The sequence below is a fragment of the Archocentrus centrarchus genome, chromosome 15 (assembly GCF_007364275.1).
Source record: "Archocentrus centrarchus isolate MPI-CPG fArcCen1 chromosome 15, fArcCen1, whole genome shotgun sequence".
Classification (NCBI taxonomy): Eukaryota; Metazoa; Chordata; class Actinopteri; order Cichliformes; family Cichlidae; genus Archocentrus; species Archocentrus centrarchus.
Genome location: NC_044360.1, coordinates 22618618 through 22643822, shown reverse-complemented (window position 1 = coordinate 22643822; position 25205 = coordinate 22618618). Strand labels below are relative to the sequence as shown.

The following is a 25205-nucleotide window of genomic DNA, read 5'->3' as shown; positions in this document are numbered from 1 at the left end:
GAGGACAATTTCCGACTGCCCTGGGTTGGGTAAGAAAGAAATGATGTCTATCAAATGGATGTGAAGGCTATACTTTCATATCTATAGTTATAAATGATTTGTGTTTAAATGACATGACGATGAAAAGAATCAGATGGTGTAAAATGCCGCACATTGCAGTTCAGACACTACCTGCAGAGTAGCCAGAAAGAAAGCAGAGAGTTTACGACAGATAGTTATCTAAAACAATCCCTGGTATGTTCAGACATGCACCTACATTCCAAACTTCAAGTTCCCCTTAACATTATCCCTTGGGTGGTGTGGTACGCATATTCTATTTGTGAATCGAGACAAACCGCTCTCCAAAAGCACACATCAAGAAAAGGCGCTCAGTACATTTCTCATTACATGAACTGTCACAGTACCTTGCATATCCTGATTTACAATGCACACACAAACGAAGTGCACCACAAGACCATTGTGTAGGCTCTGACCTTTTACCAACAAACAATCTCTTTGTGTTTGCTGAAAAGGAAAATCTCAAAAATGCAGGCAGACTCCAAACTGTCAGTAGCCCGCATGCAGAAGTTTACGAGGCTGTTTTGATCTGACCTGTGGCACTAAAAGTGTGCCTGATTTATATCACTTTGGTAGATCATCAACTACTAAGTGCAGTGGCCAAAAATTGTTGCGCATTTTCAGCTCTGTGTGCTCTGCAAAAACAATGCCACAGTGGCTGTAGGGAGTATAAAGTGTGTCATTAGGTTCAGCAGATCCGGTGCTCCACCCAAAATATAATTTACCTGTAGTAGTATTATACTGAAAACTTAGTGTACATTTATGACAGGAATCTAGCAAGCAACAGTCCAAGCGCTGATATGAGGAAAAACGTGCTTTCCGGGTGTTTCTTGCATCAGACTGAGACAATTTATCAGTTACAGATGAAGCTGATGATGCATTAAAACAAAGTCCACACTGAAATAATGTAGATTATCATAAACTCTCTTTAGAGCTGTTTTATGTCAAATTAACACAATTTGGGACAACATTTTGTAATGTGCATTGTAATGTGTTTAGCAGAATTGTGAATCTTGTAATCAGATTGATGTGGGCCATAAAATCATGCAAATTGCTAGTGATAAAAGTAATGCTAGTACACCTCACACTCAAAGCTCATACAGGAAATGACATCTACACTCTCTAACCATGTCCTATTTAGCTGTCTGGCGTGGCTGAACAAATGACAGTTATACATTTTTATTATTATTTATTCTTATACAAATATCTTAGTGTCAGGTGCTATAACACTACCAAAATGTGTTATAAGTATCAAAAGCAACTGCTAAATACTTGATATAAGAAAGGATATAAGAAAATATATTCCTGGATTTGATTGATGCTACTGCTGCATTATTCCAAGCAGGTGGAGCTCATTTTAAGTAGGTCATATTGTTCTGTAGTTGTAAAACAATGTTATACAACTACAGAACAAAGTTACAGGATGTAAACTCTTCATCTGCTAGGTAGCAAATAAATGTTTATAATAATGTAGTGAATAAATAGTGCAATCCCTATGTATAAATTGGAGTGTATATATATTCAAGGTGCCTCCATCTATAAAGATTTATCCAGCTAAGAGCTGGAGCCTGTCCCAGGTTACACAGCCAGGACAGGTTACCAGTGCAACACAGTATCCTTTTAGTATGCTTAGTATGCTTTTACGTTGCATTATAAGGAAGTACTCAGAGTACAGTACTAGGAGTACCAACAGCTCTACTCACTAACACAGACTGAGTAAATGTGCTTTACTTTCCAATCAAAAGATTTTTAAATATATCTTTTTAAGAATGAAACCAGACGCACAGTGCGTTTATTTTTATTTTATTTTTTATTTTTTTTATTTTTGCGGAGCAGTCATTTAAAACACTCGAAAGTTTTTTTTTTATTTTTCCACTGATAATAAACGAGAAGTTGTTGCATTTGCACAATATCGAAACAGTAAGTGATCAGAAGCGCGACACACTTTGAGAGAAACCGTGAGCACAAGTTGAAACGTTTCAAAAGAGGCTGAACCGGAGCAAGAGAAGAAAGAGGAAGTCACCTTTGGAAGTTGAGCAGAGCACACCGGTTATACCTGTCAGTCAGAGGAGACAGCCGAGCCCGTGCTTTCAGGAACATGGCAACAACTGCTGCTGACGGCAACTTAAAACCATACTTGAGACAGAATGGACTGAAATACGAAAATATCGCGAAAAACGGCTATCATAACAACAGAGAGGTATGTCTGTCAGCGGAAGGGAGGTTGAATAATGTGTTTATAAAAAAAATATTTATTTTATTTCGTGCGCCCTGGGTTGTGCCTGCCTGCCTGCTATAAAGCACTGCCAAGAATTGCAACACACAAGTGCTAAAATAATACAGGAAGTTTATGTTCATTTGGAGTTCTTCCTTACTAGACGAGACAAACATGACAAATGTGACGTCAGCAAATGTTGTACTATTTATGTGGAAAAAAAAAAAAAAAAACTTCAACTACAAAAGTTAGGCAACACCCACAATGGCAACATAACTGTGTGATTGCAATTTTAATCAGTCAGAACAGTTCTATAATCTGCCTATGCTTAGTTTATAATGATTCATCAGTACAAAATATAAAATATCGAAAACAATACGATGAGGATTTTTAGTTGCCCTAAACATAATGAGCAATGTAAAGAGCAACACTAATGCAAGACCCCGCCCTGAAGCCTCCGTTTTTGCCAAAGCAGATTTTCTCTGCCTTCAGGCCGGTGTGTGAGCCAGGTGTAGATAGCTTTGTGTTAGTTTAAAAATGTCTTTGTATCCTGTGCAAGGGTTAGTGCTGGTAAGTGAGATGAAGCTGATTTGTCTGAGTCACCTACATGTTCAGTTTTAAGCCGTTTCAGTTCCACAGAACTCCCGTATTACTTGGAAAATTTTGCTAAATGGACAGTATACAGTTTATGAACCGTTGTTTTGGTTGCTAGTTTTTTCTAGTGGCTTTTCAAGACATTTGCAGCCATTTCCACGACTACGTACCTACTCGCTACTTAAATTTTTCTCCACAATAAAAATGTTCCTGTAGAAACTGCTTAAAAGAATATCGTGTTCAAAACAAAATTTTTAGCTTGACATAACCAAGCTGCAAGAGCTGCCACAAACAAACATGGCAACCGGAAGTGAATGATCTTTTCTGTACCTGCGGTGTAGCAAGATAGCTTTCAGGCATAATGTTTTATCAAGGGCTCTGTGCTGGTTTTACAAAGTAAAAACAAGTCATTTTGCTTGCCTTATTCCCTGCAAAAACCCCAATGGCACACATATATACTATGCTCCTGCTATGCTTGTTATAGTTTGTCATTAAGAAAGCAAAGACAAAGTGAATGAGAAGCAGTCCAATAATGTATGCAACAAGCATAGTCAAATGATCTTTTATTGAATGCTTTTGGTATGACATAAGTATGGTACTGCTTTCTTTAATAATTTTGTTCATAGATAGGTCCATAGAGTAAAGGTGGCAGCATTACATTGGTAAACTGTGGCTATCACCAAAGTCATTAAACCAAATTGCTGGTCTTCAGAAATCAGCCCTCTTGCTGTTAGCAAGTTTCATCCATTCAAAAGATTTCTTAAATTAATGGAATATTTTCTATTTGAAATGTTTTCTTCATAATTTTTTTTTTTTTTTTTTACAATATTTAATCTTTTAGGCATAGATTAGCTAGAGGGTCAGCGGCCAGAATGGTTGTTTTGTGAGGTACAGTAAAGAGTTATTACTTGTAGTATGCCCGTTTATAACAAATTCAACATTTCCAGAAAAAAAAATTCAATTAAATGAATTTTATAGCTTTTGTCCACACATTTTTTGTTTGTTTGTTTGTTTTATGTATGTGCCACTGACAGCTTGGCCATAGTCTCCATTTTTCAGGTTAATTGGAGCGTCAACTACAAACCCTTTATTTGAAACTGTGTTCTCTGTTCTTGTCTACAATGTAAGACAGCTTATGTGGGCCTCTTGTTGTATAGAAAAATGACCAGGGGACCAGTGTTGCCTCCAAACACCACCAGCAGGAGCCCTTTGAGCAGGCTCCCATATATGTTGCTGTGATGACATACCTAGGCTATGGCATTGTCACCCTGTTCGGCTACTTCAGAGACTTCCTCAGAGCTGTGGGCGTGGAGAAGTGCAACATTGCTCAGGAAAGAGAGGAACAGAAGGTAGGTTATACATGCAAAAGCATATTGTAGGCTTTCACACATAATGTAGACCCAAATACCCATTTAGAGTTGGAGTAGAGAAGCAGCATGTGGTGTCAGTATGTTTTGTTTTCCTCTAATTATTTCCATTTTTTCCCCCCTTAAGCTGTCCCTCTGTTTTCTTCCTCTGTGTTCCTCTACACTATAATGTTGCCATGAGTGAGGCAGGACACCATAGAGAATATCTGTTGAAGATCTAATTAAATCTCAGAGGATTCAAGCGCCTTCTTTGTTACTGTGCTTCAGATTTTAGATAAGGCCTTGGCATTGCCACATAGGAGCCTTTGTGTTACCACAGATTTGATTTTCCAAATCCAAAAATTGAAGTTAAGATGTGTTTGTTGTTGTCAGATTTGTTTTGGTCTAGGTCTTATTAAAAAGGCGATAGCCTGTAAGGAAAAAGCTAAAGCTGTGATCATGTTTTGTCATTATTTCTGTGATAGTCTTTCTGTAGGCAGAAACCTAGAAGGAATAAGCAGGCAGTTTTGCCCTGTGTTTGTCAGGAGTCACTTATGGTGTGATGACTATATGAGGGCTCAGATATGATGCTCGATTCATTAGATCAGACACATGGGGAAGGGGTTAAAAAGTCTCACTTAATCTCGTTAAACACTTTGGCATTAACAGTGGATCACAGAAGATTTCTTGGACTAGAATGAAAACATAAAAACATGAAAAGGCTTGATCTAATTCATGTACCACTTATTGAATGAATCCCGGTACCATCTTGTCCCCCTTAGGATTTTGTGCCACTTTATCAAGATTTCGAGAACTTTTATACTCGAAACCTGTACATGAGGGTACGAGACAACTGGAACCGCCCCATATGCAGCCTGCCAGGACCTGCCTTTGATCTGATGGAGAGGGTGTCTGATGACTACAACTGGACATTCAGGTACTGTAACCCAGTCATCTGTGATAGATATACTGTAAATAGAATACCCTGTATCACTGAAAAGGTGAAATATTATGACTGCTCAGGGTAAGATGAAAAACACTCACTATTACCAGTTAGTAGCACGTGTCAGAGTCTGGGGATGGTAAATGAACTTTAGGTTCTCATAAGCACCATGTTGAAGTTTGCATACATGGACAGGTGTGAAGCTCTGAGTCACTTTGGTAAGGGCCAAATTATTATAGCCAGTCGACTGGGTTGGAGCATCTCCAAAACGACAAGGATTGTGAGCTGCCTCTCACTGGGTTTTGGGTAATTTGCTGGAAAAAATCTGAAAGGATGTAGTGTATGCTAGCACCAGATACCACAGGGCATCAGCCAAGGTCTTGTAGAGTCCATACCTCAGTGGGGTGGCACTTTTTTGGGCAGCATACAAAAGAGCAATTGCATGCTGGTTTAAAATGTTTTGGCTTGTCAGTGTATACCACTCACCTTAAAATGTGCACCAGGAGTTTCAGCTTATAACTGGCCTGAAAGTGTTTTTGAACCCAATCATCTCTCTTCTGGGGTAAAGAATAGATAGCCAAGATATAATTGGCTTGATAACCTCTATAAGGTAATTGCAAAGATGAAAACATGGGTATTTGTCATCTCCAAAGATACGCTACTCCAAAGTTTCTGGGCCAAAGTTGATATTCCTTTTTGCTACACATCAGGGTTGGGGAAATATAGTATGGAAAAAAGTATGAAGGGAGCCACAGGCTAAGGAGATGACATTATGAGTGTGAAGTAAGCGTGGATTACATATTTAAACAGGTTTAATGTGACTAGAAAAAAGTAGAAATGCGGTACTGTGGTGAATGGTGTAGATGGGTTTCGTAGCAGTATAAAGGTTTACATGAAGTTTGAGAAGAAGTAGGTCAGGTGACAAAATGGAAAAGTTCTTCTTAGATAGGTTTAAACTCAGATTATCTCTGGTAGGGATGTGTACTCTTGCCCGAACTCATGTCATGTTTACCTGATCTTGCATTAGTGCAAGAAATTATTACACTCAGATATTCCAAGAGCTCCCAGTTCACACACACACACACACACACACACACACACACACACACACACACACACACACACACACACACACACACACACACACACACACACATTTTACAGTGTGGTATAATCTCTTAATTCAGACTAAATATGACATTTAAATATTAATTAAGTACTTAAAAGAGCCACAACTGCTGCTACTTCCACATCCAGTCACTGCCACTGTCGTCTTAAATAAACATTTTTATAATTACACTTCTCATTAGCAGTCCCCTATTAATAGAATAAGTGGAGTTTGCGATTAGCAAATAGCATATTTAATTGAATGATGATTGCTATTCATATCATGTAATTCATCCTCTGGGCATGTGTGAGAGTCAGAAAAAAACAAACGAATAGACAGGCTAATTGATTCCTGATGTTTGTACACTTGCAGGTTTACGGGGAGGACGATACACAATGTCATCAACATGGGCTCGTACAACTACCTTGGTTTTGCTGAGAACAATGCTGATTTCCTGAAAACTGTGGCAGACAAAGTGCGCCAGTACGGGGCTGGGGTTTGCAGCACAAGACAGGAAATTGGTGAGTTTGTGGTCTGGTGTTCAGTTGTATAAAAAAAAAAAGTGACAAACAGCCACTTTGCTGTTTGTCACTTTTCTCTGTGAGCTAGTTTCACAAGGGGTATTGATCTGATTTTAGAAAAAAATAGTCCACTATATAATAAAGTTATAACAGCTATATGGTAGTGTTTAGTATCGTTACATGTCTTATATATGCCCTAACGAGACTGAACTCATTGCATATGCCATCATTTATTACATTTCTTGCAAACGGCACACACATTTAAATGTCTGTCAGTGGCTGCAGTGTTGTATGAATAATTCATCTTTAGTTTAATTATGTAGCATTTAGGCATATGTTGAGATCATTATATAGCGGTCCAAAGTGAGGAGCTGGGGGCTACAGTGTTGTGGAACTTATCATTATCATTAAAAACCTATATACATGCATGTGCAGGAAACAGCAAGTGAGAAAGTGGGATCTGTGGCTTCTGAAGAATCTTGAATGCTGTTTTATCCTTTGAACTTCAGTCTGGATTTTTTAAGTGGCTACGTTTTAATAATGCTATTATTGTGATGCTATGGCGAGGAAATCGAATGATTGGCCATCGGTTCTGTGTTTATTCATTAAAACCTGTCCATTGATACTCATTATGGCGCTTGAGGAACAGGCAATGCAGAAAAGTGTTTCTCTCTCTGTCAATGAGGTTTGCTTTATGACACCTCTGATACCAATGTGCTGTTTCTGTAGAGAGCAGGCTATCAGTAGGTTAGCTGACATGCAAGCTCAGATCAAGGGCAGTCACTGAGCGTTGCAGGATACCAGCACTTTGACAAGAAAGAGAGAAAATCAGAGGAATTTAAGGACATGTGATTGTTAGTTATACGTATCTGTTTGGCAGAATGCAAGTATGACTACAAGCTGAAGGCACTCCCACACACACACACACACACACACACACACACATACATGCACATACACACTCCACGCCATCTATTATTCATCTATGTGATTTATTTATATGTTTATTTCCCTTTCAAAATTCAACTTCTTTAGCCTGGGTTTCTAATGCGTGTTTTAGCTGGCTCACCGGGAGGCTTAAGGAATAACAAGCATTCTTCCCATGAGACCTTATTTATGCATAAATTATTAAAGATCCCAGAGTGTCTGTTGCACTAGTGATGCCGTCACCGACACAGCAGTTTTTACTGTTGACACACGGAAATTCTTCAAAGTCAAATCATCGAAATTGCTTTTGACTGAATTGCCAGCAATTTATAAAAAAAAAAAAACAAAAAAAAAAAAAAAAAGAAATTAAAAAAACATTTATACATGTAATGTTTTATTTACACTTCACCCTTGTCAGCCTTCGACATCAATTTTTTTGAGCAACCTTGATTTAATTTCATCTCATCTCAACCTTCTACATTTTCTGATACTAAAGACGTAGGTCAACTTCCAGTTCAGAGCTGGCCAGAAAAATAAAAACAACTAACAATATATTTCAAGTGCAGGAGAGTTTTTTTTTTTTTTTTTTCTTTATCAGAAAGGCATTTAAAAGTAGACACAAAGTGCACTGGAAGCACACCCTGTGAATAAACACACATGTCAAACATTTATAGAGTTACATTAATAGGTAGCTCATTGGCACTGCTTTTCCTGCAATCATCTAAAGATAATAATGTCAAACCTTCAGATGAATAAAAAAATACCAGGAAATACTGGGTGTAGCTACTAAACAGAAAGTCATAAAAATTCTGGTATTAGTATGTTAATGCAGTAGGGCATCTTTACATTTTAAAATGTGCTGCACTGTTATGGACCATGGACTGAAGGTTAGTATAAGAAATGATTAACTTTTTTATTTTTTTATCTTTATGTCTTTTTTCTTGTCTTTCTATAAAGGCTTTAAAAAAAGCCTCAGTCACATTTTCCCAATAAAAGCAACAGATTTAACTTTGAGATTTGAATGCACAGTCTTTACTGTCCCTACCCTTCTCATCATGACAGCAGTAAGGTGACCTTGGTAACTCAGAGGAAAGGTGGCCAAACGTAACCAAATGTAGGTTTTATTTTAAGCAAAGCGATCGAGCTCTATCCCCCTCTGTCTTATCTGAAGCATATCCGGACCTAGAGCGGACTTCTGAGGTTAACACATCAATAAGAAGGCAGGATGGGCCTATAAAAAATGTTCTATTAAGAGAGCAAATGTCAGTGGAGTCTGATTTTTGTTCTAAAAAAACAGCTCACACAGGGCTGTGAGCCTGAGTGGTCGAGGAAATGCATGAATCGATCTGACTTGGAGCAAGGCCTGATGGAAAGCGGTGAATGGGAATCACCATAAAGACAGAACTGCTTCTCTGCATTATGTTTTTTATGCACGTAACTCAATAACCATTTCCCAGTCCTTCCTGAAACATCCAGGCTGTTTGAACTTTTAATGCCTGCTCTCTGTGATTACTGATTGTTATTGATTGTGACTACAGTGATTAGGATCCTATGTCTATGCAATTAATGCCCCATTTTTATATGTGAATGCAGCCGTGATATACTGTATTATCTAAACACTCGTTGGTAATTTTCTGTACAAAGTAACTCTCATTCAGTATGCAATACCTACTATAATAATAGTAATAATATAATAATAGTGCATAATCACTACTACGCAATATCACAATAAGTATAGATTGTATTAAAATTTTATAAATGTTGTAGCGTGTTTGTGTTGTACTTAAATCCTACAACATTGTCTTGATGCAGCAGAGATAAAATACAGTGTATGCACTCCTTTTATTGCACACCTCTCTCCTCATAGCTCACAATTATAAAAGCAATTCTTTTATTTATCTTGTCAGCTAAGCACAAGGGCGGGTATCTGAAAAATCCCACTTTATTGCACAAAAAAGAAAAAAAAAAAACAAAAAACACGCCACATCAGGTGACAGATTGCAATCTGATCAATTTTCTAAATGAATTCTGGTCCCTACCTGTCACATAGGGTTATCACCACCTGAGCTGCCTCAGTCCTAAAATGTACAGCAGAACCAGTTCAGACCTCGTAAGACCTCCCTTAATATTACCTGGGATGAAATACGGCAGTTGAACTAAATTACAAATTTACCCCAACTTGAATCTTTATAAATCCCCTGAGATCCCTGAGAGCAAGCGGCACTGATGCTGATCTAGGCGCTTGCTTCTGGGTCTCTTACTTTTTATCAGGAGACATTTATCTCTGACAAAACTTGTGATTGGATGACAAAGACCGGCAAAGCCTAGGGACTAAAGGATTACCAGAGGTGCCAACAGTTACAGTGATCTTGTCAGGGTGAGTTATGTTTTTGTGATTTCCATCTTATAGGCAACCTGAGCATCCATGAAGAACTCGAACAACTTGTGGCCACTTTCCTCGGAGTAGAGTCCACTATGACTTTTGGGATGGGTTTCGCCACCAACTCAATGAACATTCCAGCACTTGTGGGCAAGGTGTGTGATTTTATACACTCAACATTGTTATAGAAACACTATGCGGGTGTAATTACATCATCCACCAATAGGTGGAGGGAGGCTACATTTTTGGTAGTGTTGGTCTGTAGGTCTGATAAGTCAGAATCTTCTAAAAAGAATTGGGGTGCAACATGACCCTAAGTCCTGTCATGTAGCAAAGTTTGTTCATGATTGAAGGAGGATTCCGGATCTAATGAACCAGAATGCTGAAAATTATGGGGTCAAAAAATAATTCACTCCTGTAGAGTAAGAAATAAAGCCAGTGACATGCGACTGACATCAAAATATAGCTGAACCTGATGGAGTATGACAACGCTCTACTGAGAACCCTTCTAGTTTTCATAGTGCAGCAGATATCAGTCTACTTAGCCTAGCTTTCCCCCCCCTTCTTGAATATTGCCTAAATTAATGAACGGTCAAATAAACTCAGCTGCAAACAATCCGACCCACAGCTGTTAATTAAAATCTTAATTACACATTACAGTAGCCAGAAGGAAGCTGCTTTCAGACAGATACACAAGGAAGGGTAGATTTTGTTAAGAGCACTCCTCAAGGGTGGGATTACCCATACTCTGGCCTCTTAGTGCACCGGCCTAGCTCATGCAGAGGGCTGTGGGTTACCAGGGGCAACACACAGCATGAATATCTGTGATTGGACTGGACAGGAGGAAGAAGAGGTTGACTGTTTAAGTGATGAGAACGGGGTCGTTTATGCAGCTCAAGAGGTGTAGCAGCCCCTTAGGCTGCAGCCCCCACAGTAACCCTGCAGAGGCTGGAGGTCAACCCTCACTGCCAGCTCTGTCCTACAGGGACAGCCTGTGCCAGGACAGGCCGTGCTGTGCGGGCAGAGCAACATTAGAGTGACAGCTGCTGGTAGACCAGGGACCAGTCTGGCTGGACCTCAGGCCAAAGCGAGCAGATCTGTCACTGAGACGGTGTCAACATAGCCTCTACAAGACTCATTCAGACTAATGAAGTCAAATGCTTAGAGCTTGAGTCGTATATATGCTAATGCACCAGAGAGAATTTCAGTGGAACAACTGAATTAATTTGCATACAGATTTTTTTTAGGGAACATGAAGTACTGTATTTTCTGTTAAGAAAATTGTAATGGATCTGTGGGTCACAACTTCATCAGACATCAAAGAAGTAAAAAAAAAAACTGCTAAAATGTAGCACATCCAGCTTTGCACAGAGAAGCAGACGTGATTGTGGTTGAGGCATGGATGGAGGGCAGGGCAAGAGGTGTGAACTAACTTTTTTTATCCACACATTCTACAGTTAGAAAAAAAAGGATCAGGGTCAAGTTTTACCATCTTATCAGTAATGGAGAAATTACTATATTTAATGTATTTACAGAGGAGTTTCGAGCAGTAGGTAAGAAATGTTTTATTTCAACATTGCAGTAGCTTAATATTACCCTGAAACCACAAAGCAGTCCTTGTGACATTTAAATAAAAAATGTTTTCTCTTTGCTCTTCACCAGGGTTGTTTGATACTAAGCGATGAGCTCAATCACACTTCTCTCATCTTGGGAGCCAGACTGTCAGGAGCAACCATCCGGGTGTTCAAACACAACAGTGAGTCCAGTCACATAGTACATAAATAGTCCATGCATCATTCTACAGTACAAAACAGCACCCCCTATTTTTTTTTTTTTTAACCACCACCTTCTGTGCTGCTCCTAGAGTAAAAACTGCTCTCCCTTTATGTCATGAGATTCAGTTTGCAGCCAGTTGTGCTCACACTATCAGCTTTTTCTTCACCTAATTCCATACTGGTGCTGCTGCTATGAGATGCAGGCTACTTTTTGTGTGGTAAAGGATTTGCCTTAGGAAAGACCTACATTCAGTGTTTAGAGCAGCAGATGTAAAAGCTTTAATGCAATAGGTTCGGTTTGAAATCCCAGCTGTGTTTTATTCGGCAGCAGTAGCAGCCGTCAAGCAACATATATATATTCTTTGTTTTGTTTTGTTTTTTAACATCGTCTTTACTTAAACTTTTTGTTCTCCACTATATTGTCAAGAGGAAAAAATGGTACAACATCCATAGCTTGCATTTGCTACATCCCTGTCCTTTCAGTAGATAGCACAAATGAGCCAGTCCTCTGGCAGCAAATTTCTCTTGACAGGTACAAGCAGAGTCAGTTATGGGTCCTCAAAGCAGATCCCAGAGGCCTGTCTAAAGGCAAAGAGCCCTCAGGCACCTGAGCTGCTGACCCCTCCCTGCCACTAATCCTCCTGCGCATGGCACTCAGGAACTCTTTTATTTCTAATATGTGCATAGAGGGGGTTATGCCATCCAATTCAGCCACAACAAAAGTTAAATGAACACAAAATACTCATATTTTTTGTAATGATACTTGATGTCTTTTTTGGCAGAAATGGAAGTTCGTACTATGTAGGTAAACTGGTTTGTCAGGCTTCTACGTGAGCGTTACAGTGTTGTATAGCTATAATGTATCAATAGCATTCTTACTCTTTCGAATAATTAAATGTTGTATTATTGTACGAATTGTATTATTTATTAAACTAGTAATATGTGTGTGTACCCCAAAGGTGAGAGCACAGATAAGATAATGTGGAATTATTTTATGGATCGAAGCTGAAGATAACCATCCTCAGTCATACAGTATCTCATATCACGCTGCGGCTTATCTTAAATCACTCTTTCACTGTGAAATAATCTTTTGCTCACTCTTGACTGTGCAGCCAGAAAGCCACAGTGAATTCCTTTTCTCATTTCTGCTTTCCTTAGTCGAGGCATTGTTCTGCTAAGCCTCAGGAAGGAATTTTAACAGCGGAGCATCTGTTGCCTCTTAGTGAACCTGTTTTTGTTTTGAAGTAGGAGTATCAATCATCTATGACAGATTATTAGCTACGACAGGTTTCCTCACTGCTCAGCAGGAAATGGTTGGTTTGCAGTCATACTTTGAATAACACTCTTTCATCACAACTAGAGCTATTTAATACTGCCATCTACTGGTATGCAGCAGAGGCTCATTAGTATTGTCACCACTGACTGCAAGTCACCAGGAAATATTTCTGCTCAGTCAAACTTTTACTGAGGACATAATGCAGACTGCGCTGAACAGGTCAGAGGCAAGCCCCATATTTAGCCTAGTTAGACATCTCAGGTGTTTGTCAGCATCAGAGTGCAAAAGTGTTTCCGGTGTGTTGTTTGTGTAAGGTGTTTCTGGCAACTAAAGTAGCGATTTGTGTATTCTGTAAACCTTCTGACCCAGTGGAAATTATTTCTTTACTTTCTCAGGTTTGCTTTGATGTTGTGTTCCCTCTAAGCTGTAAACACGGAATACATGTAAAGTGTTAAGCTGTACATTGCGTCATGATACATTTGTAAACTATACTATACTTGTATACTAAGGTTGCAGTTACAGTCTGTCTTCTTTTTCCCTTTCTCTTCCTCTCACTTTCCTGTGCGTGTGTGCGTGCACGCGTGCAGACATGCAAAGTCTGGAGAAGATGCTAAAAGAAGCCGTTTGCTCTGGACAGCCTCGGACCCACAGGCCCTGGAAAAAGATTCTCATCATGGTGGAAGGCATCTACAGGTCAGCTGTCATTACACATCTCACACATTATAGTATAGCTGCTTTCACAGACACATATCTTGGGTCTCTTGCATCAATCTTTCTAACTATGAGCTTCCAGGTGGTCTTTAGGAGAGTTTTGCACAGCGAGATTCGGGTAGAAATCTTATTTTATAACCTGAGGTGATTCTGTGCTTAGCCGACCCTGTTACAGTCTCTTTTTCAATTGCTTCCTTTTCTGCACCCTTGAATAATAGATTGTGTGTGTGTGTGTGTGTGTGTGTGTGTGTGTGTGCGCTCATGGTCGGGTACCGTTTGATTACCGTAGAAAGGAGAAAGGTATTGTGTGCCTTGCCCGCCAGTGAGCTATCCTGAGTCTTAGTGACCCTCTCCATCTGCTCATTAGCTCCAAATCAAGGCCAAATGGAGCCATAGAGATTGACTTGGCTACACCCCCCACCTCCAACTGTTTATCGTGGCCATTTTCTCTTCTCTTTTCTTCCCTCTTTTTGCCTTCAGTTGCACTTACATTTCAGTCCTCCCGAAGTAAAATATGACGCTGTGAAGATTACTTGTTTTATGTCAATTTTTTTAATCAAGAAAGAAGAAAGCCTTAAACGTGGCCATCAGCTGGTGTTAATATAATGTAATTAGTTCCACAACAATCCTGGTACTTTGAAAGACAACCTAATTGCACATCTTCAGGCCGCCTTTGTCAGACAGTAATGTCTAAGACATGAGAATGAATTGGCGCCTTTCAGTAAAGCACAGAAAGATCTAATGCTCTGTCTATCACCTCCCTGCAACATCAAAAGGCTCGGATAAAGAGTAAGCATACTTTAGCTATATCCCGAGTCTGCCTTTGATGTCCACATCGGTCCTGGTGAAACCCTGTCTTATGTCATTTGGGCTGCAGACGTTCTCAGCCATAGCAACCAGAGCAGGTCTGGGATTGCTCCATTCCCCAGCCGTATAATCACTCATGCTGTCTATTTGTAGCCTTAAAAGGTTTGCATCTGAGGGGAGGAAGAAATGGAAGAAAGGTGGGAGTAAAGTGAAAGAGGCCAGCAGGAAAGATTCTTGGAAGACTGTAGCATGTCAGATTATATAATATGCATTTGTAGAAGCAGAGATGCTCTGCTGTGGATATTGTTAGTTCAGGGTCGAGTCTTTTCCTTTTAAACCCAATCAGTTTAACAGTTTGGTTTGTAATTTGTCGAATGTGTGTGTCCACGTTGATCCTTTTTTCAATGTGTGTTTGTGGAAATCTCTGCCAATAGCATGGAGGGTTCAGTGGTGCGACTGCCTGAAGTCATCGCTCTGAAGAAGAAGTATAAAGCGTATCTGTACCTTGATGAAGCCCACAGCATCGGAGCAGTGGGCTCAACAGGGAGGGGCGTGACCGAGCTGTTTAAAGTGAACCCGGCTGACGTGGACGTGATGATGGGGACTTTTACGAAGAGCTTTGGGGCTTCTGGAGGCTATATCGCAGGGAAAAAGGTTACTATGAATTTACTCTCATTTTGTCATGGCTTCTCACTATTCTTGTATATGTCAGGCACACAAAAAACACACAAAGCAACATGAAAAGACACATAAATGGGGCATTCTGGGAGTTTGTCCTGAAGGAACAAAATAAGCAGTTAAGGCCCTTAGTGCTTGCCGGGACACTCCAGACGTTCCACTTTTCTGCCCTTTTAACATCATTGTAAAAAAAAAATATAGATACATAACCTGCCCCGTGGAGTGCAACAAGGAAGAGAGGCTGGACAGATAAGACTCTATAGTCAACATGGTAGTGTGTTGTTCCATTACAAACCTCCCTGCCTTTTTCAAAAGCATGCAATCCATCATCGCTGCTTTCATTTCCCTTCACATTGCCAGTTCATAGGAATCTTGTGAAACGTAAATACTGCAGTAGACCTGTTGCTCTGCAAAGAAATCGGGTCAAGATCCATTTTTAAGAAATAAGTAGATGGGATTAATCACACTGAAACAATTCCAATGGCCTTGGGTGCGTTGCCATTACAGAAAATCTAATAAATGAGCTGACTTTTTAAATCCTGACATGGTTAAAATAATCTGACAAGCACTGCATAACACAATTAACCCTTCTGGCTCCAAAGCAGGTTTAAATATCACACAAAGGTATTTTCAAATAATTAGTATTTGAAATGTAAATTTTTATGACGCACGTTATATTTTGTGCCAGGGGTGTTATTAAAAATGTGCAGGAGTCAATTATACGCACTCCATCACACCCTCCCTCTCTCTCAGCCCTCACATGTCGCGCAAATGTTCCCCGGGCTGCGACTGTGGGCTTTTGTAATTCCTTTTTCTTTACTCCATTAAAAAGTACACTTTGGTACATAACCACACCAGTTTCGTGGCAGTTGATTAGAAAGCAACAACGGAAACGGCCATGCTGTTTGAATTAGGTATTCAGAGAAGGACCCTTCCTTCCTTCGCCTTCAGTTTCCCCAGCCCTGCTCCGCCATAATAAGAAGGTAAAGCTGGCAGAGGGCCAGCCCCTTTTTGTGGCAGGCATCAGAACTGCTCTCCAGATTTAACAGGATGACTTTTAACAAGCATGATAATGTTTGAAGTATGAACACTCTGCCTGGTGTGACAGCTGGCTGCAGTAAAGTCCTAAAGGAAAGAGGCAGGAAAAGAGAGAGAACCTTTAGATTTGACGTATTTGTTGTTGTGGTGAAATACCTCAAGTCCTACATTAAGTGGATTTGGGTTGACCAACAAAAGACTCCGCAGATGTGCTCTGGAAAACAGTCATGTTATAGCTATTTTATGAGGGTACCAAAAATAAATACCCCAATAAATACACCCAGAGCTATTTCTATTTCACTGCAATCTTATATGTAGGAGTCTTTATTTATTAACCCTTTTCTGAAAACACAGATGAGATTGGAATTAGGTTATTAAAAAAATCTGTTGAGGATCCAGTTGTTCTGGCAGTTGTGGGCAAGTGGGCTCGCTGTTCTGGAAGCGCCTCCACTCCACGGCTTTGTGAACTCGTATTCCCACATCGGTGTTGTGGCCACCGTGCGGCTGAGGGAACCCTCTGAGCTGTCACTCAGTGCCCCAAGCATGAGATGAATTTTGGACGTGTCCTCTTAAACAGTTTATCTTGGTTGCACCGTAATCCTGCAAGACCACAAAGCTGTGAAAATCTCCTGCCTTAAATGAAAACAGATGTCAGGTTGTTTCAGGGTTCTTATCCTACATTCGAGCATTTCCCCTAAAATCCTTTCCCCTCGTGCGCTCGAGGAAGCCGCAGCCACCGCCCAGCAGGGACAGATGGTGTTGAGTGGAAGTGGTGGCCAGACAGCATCTCCGGCTTACGTGTCATCACCTCGCACCCCGGCTTGCCACCGAGCAGCCACTGAGCAGCAGCCCATCACAGCTCCCAACCTCAGGCCGCTTACACACATATGCTCTAGGGACCCGTGACCAAATCAGTTTCCTGAAATCCTCTTCTTCTCTTGTCAACCACAAGCAGAATTAATCTCCTGCTGACATTTAGGAATAATGAGCACGACAGCCCTCATTCTGGCTCATTTTGACTTTGGTTCTCATATTCATGTGTTGGCTCCCCCAGAGTGGAGAGCAGGAAAGGAGCCAGGGCTATTTTACAGACAGTGCCAAGATAGTCATAGTGACAGAGAAATGACTTGAAGTATTTTAATTGCTTCTCAGGTGTTGACTATACATGAGCTCTCCCTAGTGGTGTTCAAATATAACTGCAGGGTCACACAAGAGGTTCAGAGTTGTTGGTTTGGCTGTGCAGTCGAATGTTTCTTAGCGCCTTAACAAAAATAGATTGTAAGCTTACTATGTGGCGCCTCTGTACTGCGCTGACACTGCATCCCATATTGCAGGAGCTGGTGGACTACCTGCGGGCACATTCTCACAGTGCAGTATACGCCTCGGCCATGTCCCCTCCTGTCACTGAGCAGATAATACGCGCCATGAAGTGCATCATGGGAAAAGACGGAAGCACAGAGGGTAAGTATATGAACTCACTCCTGTGAATGTCACCCAGCGGTACGGTCTTTTTGTATCAATATATTCATCACATGTTCTTTACACGCCTGGCTTATAAAAATTTCTACACCTTTATATAATTTTTATGGAAACAACAGCAAACCAAATCCAGAGGACACTACCAATGTTAACATTGGTAGTGAGACCTGCAGCGAAATGCAAACAGCTGCCCGGTCAGGAAAATGTGGAAGCAATTACAGGGGTCTGCAGTGGTAAGGAGAGGGGAGACGTGCAGTCCCTGAGCACACGTGACCCTAACGTGGAGGAAATCATTTTCATGTGTGTGTTGTGGGGAGCGCTGTTGCTCTGAAAAGTTGCTGCACTAATGGCATCAGACACTAGGGCAGGGAAGCGGTCGTTACCAGACCAGACGCGATACCACCGGAGCAATTCCTGTTGAGTTATTGTAGCTGTACTTCTGGTAATGGAAGGAATGCTAACGGGAGCAGCATTAGTGCATCTAGTGTCTAGTAAGTAATGACAGATTGCAGATTAGAGTTATACCAAATTTACAGTACTTAAAGCATGCACCGTGAGAGAAAGCTAGGCAGCCATGACAAACAAAATGAAACACTTCTGTCATCACTTCAAGGACTAGAGCCTGGTGTGTTGAGGTATACTGCAGTTTCTTGCTGAGATGAGTAACTTTTTCGTCTGGCTCTGAACCAGACATGCTTTCTATCTGACGTAGTCCAGTGAAATATCTGTTGTGGAAAAAAATCAGTCTTGACCTGTCTTATAGAGGGGAGGGAATGCAGCAAACAGTGCAGTCTTTCAAAGCATCAGTTCCAGTGTCCATCAAAAAATTAAAAAAAGACTTTAAAATCTAATCTAATAAGTCTTTATTCCTCTTCCTCCGAGTTCTCCTCTGTCTTCTTCATCTTTCCTCTTTGATGTTGAATTTCACACAAGTCCGACAGACAGCAACTTCCACACGTTCTCGCCCGCTTGTACGATTCCTGTGTCTGGCAGCAGGTTTTTGACCTCCATGCCCTCTATCCTAGCAGAGAGAAACAATTTACAAAATGGGGCCTGGGCTTTTTGGCAGATGTCCTAATGTTATGTTTTTTCCCCCCTTTCTCTCTCTCTCTCTCTCTCGCTCTCTTTCTCTCGCTCTCCTACTCCCTCTGCTGAGATAAGGGGATTTAAAGTGCTCTCTTACATCCCTTTGAAAGAACTGCCAATCTGTTCCCAGGTAATCAGAGGGAAACAGAGCTGTGTTCCAAGGCCGGGCTATGCCAAACTCTACAGCAGCTACAGAGCAAGCAGGCTCCCCAGTGATTCGCATTGTTCGGGAACACAGGGGGGTCAGCAGAACAAGCCGTCTCTGCTGCCTTTGATTTGTTTTCCTAGTACTGTATATTTATTGGAAATACGTTTGATACTTAAGCATTATTTGTATTCAATTTTTCTGTGTGTGTCAGGGCTCCATTCTAGTGTCAGTCCACAGTCACTAATTTAGTGCAAAATCCATCACATCCAATTTGCGAGACCCCGTTCTGGCAACATGCAAGTGCGTATAGCATGCTGTCAGGCGAACAAAACTGAACCATCTGCTGCTGCAGCTGAGCTGTAATCATGGACAACTTCATAGAGGAGGCTGGAATGGCCCAGATGGAGGTGCAGGACTCAGAATGAGATGGCACTACACAGGACTCGCAGTGCATTAGCTGCTACTGACAGTTAATGTCCTTCCCTGCAGGGGACGGTAGAAATATGCAGGGGAAATGCAGTGAAAAGGTGCTTTACTCATGTACATCTGGTGGTGTCCTTGTTTTAATTGGAGGAATGAGACGGATTCGCCAACTGGCAGAGAACACCAAATACTTCAGAGCCAGACTGAAGGAGATGGGCTTCATCATCTACGGCAATAATGACTCACCTGTGGTTCCAGTGCTGCTCTACATGCCGGGCAAAGTGGTGTAAGCATACCTAAACCCTCATCAGAGTTTACAGAGATGATCAGGAGGTTCCTTTGTTCTTATTATATTATAGTATATTATATCATCACATGCATCTTCTGCTCAGCACATCATGTGCCTCCAAAGTTTCCATCAATCATTAGTGTAGAGTGATGCTGTCTGTAACCTCTTAAGAGGCAACATCAGGTACTGATTTTGTAAAATCCCCAGACTGCCACTGAGGTATATAATCATGTGTCTTTCAATGCCAGTCACCATTAATATCCACATAAATGCCGATTCTGCTCAGTTATTGCCTTAATCTGATAGTATCGTTATATAGGCTGTGATTTTAGATCACCCTGTTACTGTGAGCGTCAGTGTTTATTGTAATAAAGTTGAAATTTCACAGGCCCCAAACCTTGTTTCAAAAAAATAAATGATTTTTTTTTTCCAGAGCCATAATATTTATTCTTATAACAACACTGAAGTCCGTTTATTAGCATTGAACATATTTCTGTAGATACTCACCACCAGGGTCATGTAAAATATACAAAACTGCAGAAGTCTGTTGTGTCAGATTCATCAAACATTTTCAGGTTTAAGGTTTAACCTCTCCAAACTGTCCACTTTGCAGCAAAACGAGCCAAACCAGGTTAGCTTCGTTAAAGTGAAATCCATCACAGGTTTGCTCTGAGGTCATCAAAACAATTAGTTGTTCTCTTTTTAATTCATGGTGCTTTGCAGAAATTCTCACAAGCCTTGAAAACCACACATCCCAACTGCATATTTAAACATTTGGAAGGGTTAGAAGGAACAACATTCCTATGGAGTTTTAATTTGATGAGGCGTAGCACCAAAACCTTTCCCATCATAATGTGACTTGTGTGCTCATTTTGGTGAACTCCGGTGACCTCTTAAATATGAGATACATTGCTCTATTGCATAAGTACAGTAACAAATATAATGTAACAGCGTAATACATGACTGTGTTTGGTTAGAAAAACCAGCAAGAAAAAAAGAAAGAAAAAGCACAGTACAAAAAAAGTCATTTTTGTACTGTGTGTTAAACCCGTTTGTTTTTTGATGCTGACCAGGGCTTTTGCTCGAGAAATGCTGGAGAGAAAAATTGGCGTAGTGGTGGTCGGCTTTCCAGCAACACCGATCACAGAGGCCCGAGCTCGCTTCTGCGTGTCTGCTGCACACACCAGAGATATGTTGAACCAGGTATACACACACACACACACACACACACACAGACACACACACACACACACACACACACACACACAGAAATTTCCCACTCTGATACTTTGGAGAGGTGTGTTTTTTTTGTTGGGTTTTTTTTTTTGGCACCTGAGTGAAATATGAAATATACATGCTCTGAGACTTTCCATTATCCTCAGGTGCTGCATTATATGAATGAGGTGGGAGATCTTCTCTGTCTGAAGTTCTCACGGCGGAAATATTCCTCTCTGCCTGATCACTGTGATGAGACAGACTTCGAGCTGGAGAGCTGATCCGACCTTTGACACCTTAACTTCACAGTGTCTAAACTGAGCGCACATAAGCACACAATGAAGGGTAACACTCAGATCAGACAGCAGGGGAGGGGCCAAATGTTTGACAGTTGTTGTTGTTGTTGTTTTTTTACGTGTTAAATCATAATGTCAGACTACTTATTCTTCTTTAAAGGACAAATGTCTTAAACTCTTGAAATGCTGTTTCTTTATGTGTATATGAAATTACTGCAAAAGCATCTTTTGGATTGGCCTAATTCTCAAGTATTGTGTAAATATCTTGAGTTATTTATACGTGGAGAAAATCACATGTTTTGTTCATGTTAACCATGTTAACCTCCTCTGCAGTGACATCTCTTTAATGCTAAAAATGTTTTTTTATAAAAAACATTTTTAGCATTAAAGAGGGTGCAATTTTTTTTTGCAGATTTGTCCTAATTACTTAATGTCTATATTTAGATGCTGACAAGTTTTTATGGAAGCACTTTTTTTGCTTCTTTTGAATAAATTTTTGTAACCATTTATTAGAAGTGCTCATGGCAGCGATAGAAGATAATATTTACATACGTATACTTTATATTTTGAGAAACTGAAAAGATATTTGTTGATATTTGAGGTTTCAAAGTCTCCAAACTGCTATTTTTGCTCAATTTTGAGGATTTTTTTATTTTCATTGTTCTCAAATGCAGTGCACTAAATGCCTTCCAAATAATAAATTAACCTTCCCTTTGTGACTGTGCTTATATCCTGATACATGAATGTTTACACTACTTGTGGCTGAACAGATCAAGGAAAATTTTGTGTTCCACGGCGAACTGTTTTTATAAAAACGTCCCCAGTGAAACACTACTTTCATCTCTACAGTAAATGATAGCCTTTCTGTAAATAATAGATCATGCAGCAATTACTTCTTTGACATGCAGTTAAATCTCAACAGCCCGCGCACAGAATAAAAAAGGTGTTATGGCTTGTTTTGTGGCGAGACTCCTCTTATTCACCAAGTCTTAACAGCTTAATTGTTGATGTTTTAAAGACCCGCTGTTCTCTTTCACGCACAGCCTGCGTTACAGTTGTGAAGGTAAGCATGCCGAGCATGCAGCACCTGAGCCAACAGAAACCTTACCCGGCAATTAGCTCTGAAACTCTAAATTCTCGTGGTATGTGGTAATCATTTGATTAACGCAGGAAGGATTATAGATGGATGATGAATGTGTGTTCGCACTGTGTCAGATTTGATCTAGTCTGCACTTGTTTCTTTCCCCGGGATGTTTCTATGTTTGTGTTTTCCTCGCCATAAACAGCATAGCGATAACATTTTTACAAGGGAGGATAAAAGTGCAGCATGCAGTTATTGGGAAACACGATGAAGTACAAAAATAGATAAAAGTTATGAAAAAGAACTAATTTTCCCCTCTTGAAACGTGTTCTCTGCACTGGATCGCTTTGTTCTGTAAGTGAGTATTTCACATCTGGCTCCTATAGCCAGGAACAATAGAAAACAGTTTCTTTAATCCTCGAATTTGTGATGTCATACCAATGTACTATTTCATAAAGATCTGGAGGAGATGGGGAAAGGTGGCCTCACGCCTTGCGTCGGGGGTGCTCCTGACGTCTTCCCGATGTCTTAGTAATTTTTGTTTACTTTCACCTTGACTCTGAGTGTTAAAAATTCAGTGTGGGGTTTGCAGCAGGAGAGACACGTGTGCAGAGAAAAACTCAAAAGCCAGAATTCATCCTCTGCCCTAACGCGGTGCGTCACAGGCATGGAGTCTTCAAATACTAAGCTCCAATGTTATTATGCAGAAAGGCAAACTCTAACTTGCTGAGACTTAGCGGTGATATTTTTGCACAGCACAGCAGGAGAAAGGCTTGTTCTAGAAGACTCATATTTGACAAAGACTTCTGAGCGTCAAAATAGGCTTGCATAATTCTGCAGTTGTCAGCAGCAACACAACTGGCATATTTAGTCAATATGTCCTCATCATTAAAAGACTGTTCAGATAAAAACAATCATGCTGACAATCAAGCTGTTTTTAAAGATCCAGTTGTCACTGACATATGGACTTTTTTTTAAATTTTACAATCTACTCCAAAAATATCAAGTTCAAACAGGCTCCTGAGGAGTGTAGTAATACGCACTTGACTGCCAGGCAAGGTGGGGAGCACGAGTCTTTCCAAGTTTTTTCCAGTCACTTGTAACTGCCTTCAACTTCAGCAGAAGTGGCAAATGGTCTGTGCTGGCATTCAAAACATCTGTGCAGCAAGACTACTGGTGGCAAGGCCCCAGAGACCTGCCTGCCTGCCTGCACCAGCCTCTTTTGAACTGCAGATCCAAATACACTGCACTTATTGGAATGGCATGTAGCTGCTATTCTGAAGAGGGATCCTCTGCTACGCCTTTGATGTCCACCACTGTGTCCAAAGCAGGCGAGCCATTCTCACCGCTCTCTGTTTTCCATTTAGGCAGAGATTTTTCTGTTCTGCAGAAAGAGATCTGAAGTGAAACAGGACAGACTTGCATGCTTTGCCTGGTCTAAGTAAGGCTGAAGGTTGCAACAGTGCTGTGCTGGAAGCTACTCGTTATGAGGAAAAAAAAAATAATGAAAAAGGTCAAGGTGGGGTCATTAGTGCAGAAGATAACTAAAAGCATTTATTGTGTGTGTTTAAAGCCCAGTTCAGCCTCATCAGATATTCCTGAGGTTGTCTGAACAGCTGTATCTAAATTAAATATTTAAGGTGTTGAACTCCTCAAACACCTGCTCTTCAGTATCTGGCGGTGATCATTAGATTTCTTTGGAATGACCATGATGCCTTCTGGCATAAATGGGCATCAGGGGACACTGTGCTTACACCAGCAGAGGTAAGCTCTGGACATTTCTCCTAGAATCATGTCACAGTTAAAGACATCATTAGGAGCTGATAAAAAATTAAGGCATAATTCCTGGTGCAGGGTGGCATTTTTACATATCTAACACGTCTTTGTCGTTCACTGCAACTTCCAAGATTATGCATGTACACAAATGTTTTTTCTACTGCAGATTGAATTATGCCATGAAAACCACGATCAGACTGATTCCGTGCTTATTTTAGCTGTCGTGACGCTGACAAATCATTTATGACCGCCAGGTAACAGGATCCTGTTAGTCGTCGTCAGGTGACAGATGATATGGAAAGCGTGGTCTTCTCCGGGCCAAGAGGATCAGCAGAGCTGTCACCCACGCTAAAGCAGCAGCGTCCCTGCTTGGTGCATAATTTGACACAGCGGCCTGTCCTTTGAAGCGGACAATAAATAGTCTCACAACAGCTAATCGCATTGTGCACCATTTGTCTTGCTTAAGCGAGGTGTTACAACACCTTCCGTTTTCCTTATAGACTGAGACATGGCCGCTGCTGCCGCTGTACACACACGCCAACGCACGCAGACCTCCCGTAGAGTTCCTTTGGGTGTCTTCCTCTGCGCTGCGAGGCGCTTGCGTACCCGCTGTGCCTTCAGGGACCACCGAAAACACTCAGAATTTGATCTGGAGTCCCCATTGTGCCTACATCGTTTTTTGTTTGTTTGTTTGTTTATTTGTTTAGGATAAGAAATTATGTGCCATTAATTAATCACGCATATCAATCATGCCTTTTGGAATATAATTTATAAAACTGTCATAAACTTTAATATGACCAGAACGCACTTTTGGATACCGTCTGCAGCGGAAAGTAGAGGGGCACCAATATAGTTTCTGGGTGTTTCAGTTTTCACCTTTCTCAGGAATGTTGTGGACGTTAAGCTCCACCGGATTTCAGTTTTGTGAGGACTGGTTCAGAGGGACGAAAGAGTTAATCAGGGGGAGGGCGTCTGCACAGGGGCGTTTGGTATAAAACCACCTCAAGAGCGCACAACAAGAACAGCGTGTGTCTCA

General features: G+C 40.7%; 1 protein-coding gene across 2 annotated transcripts; it reads left to right on the top strand.

The window, feature by feature from the left end:
* Positions 1-2077: 2077 nt before the first annotated feature.
* Positions 2078-22214, top strand: sptlc3 (serine palmitoyltransferase, long chain base subunit 3). 2 transcript variants are annotated; one of them, XM_030748097.1, is made up of 12 exons: positions 2078-2257; positions 4024-4215; positions 4995-5149; positions 6636-6784; positions 10122-10246; positions 11754-11847; positions 13730-13835; positions 15095-15314; positions 17711-17837; positions 19663-19798; positions 20875-21004; positions 21184-22214. In XM_030748097.1, exons 1-12 carry the CDS (start codon positions 2156-2158, stop codon positions 21295-21297), a joined length of 1650 nt encoding a protein of 549 aa, XP_030603957.1. In that variant the 5' UTR covers positions 2078-2155; the 3' UTR covers positions 21298-22214. The 2 variants fall into 2 exon arrangements, with proteins under 2 accessions (XP_030603957.1, XP_030603958.1); XM_030748098.1 differs by lacking the exon at positions 2078-2257 and adding an exon at positions 2720-2842.
* Positions 22215-25205: the final 2991 nt, after the last annotated feature.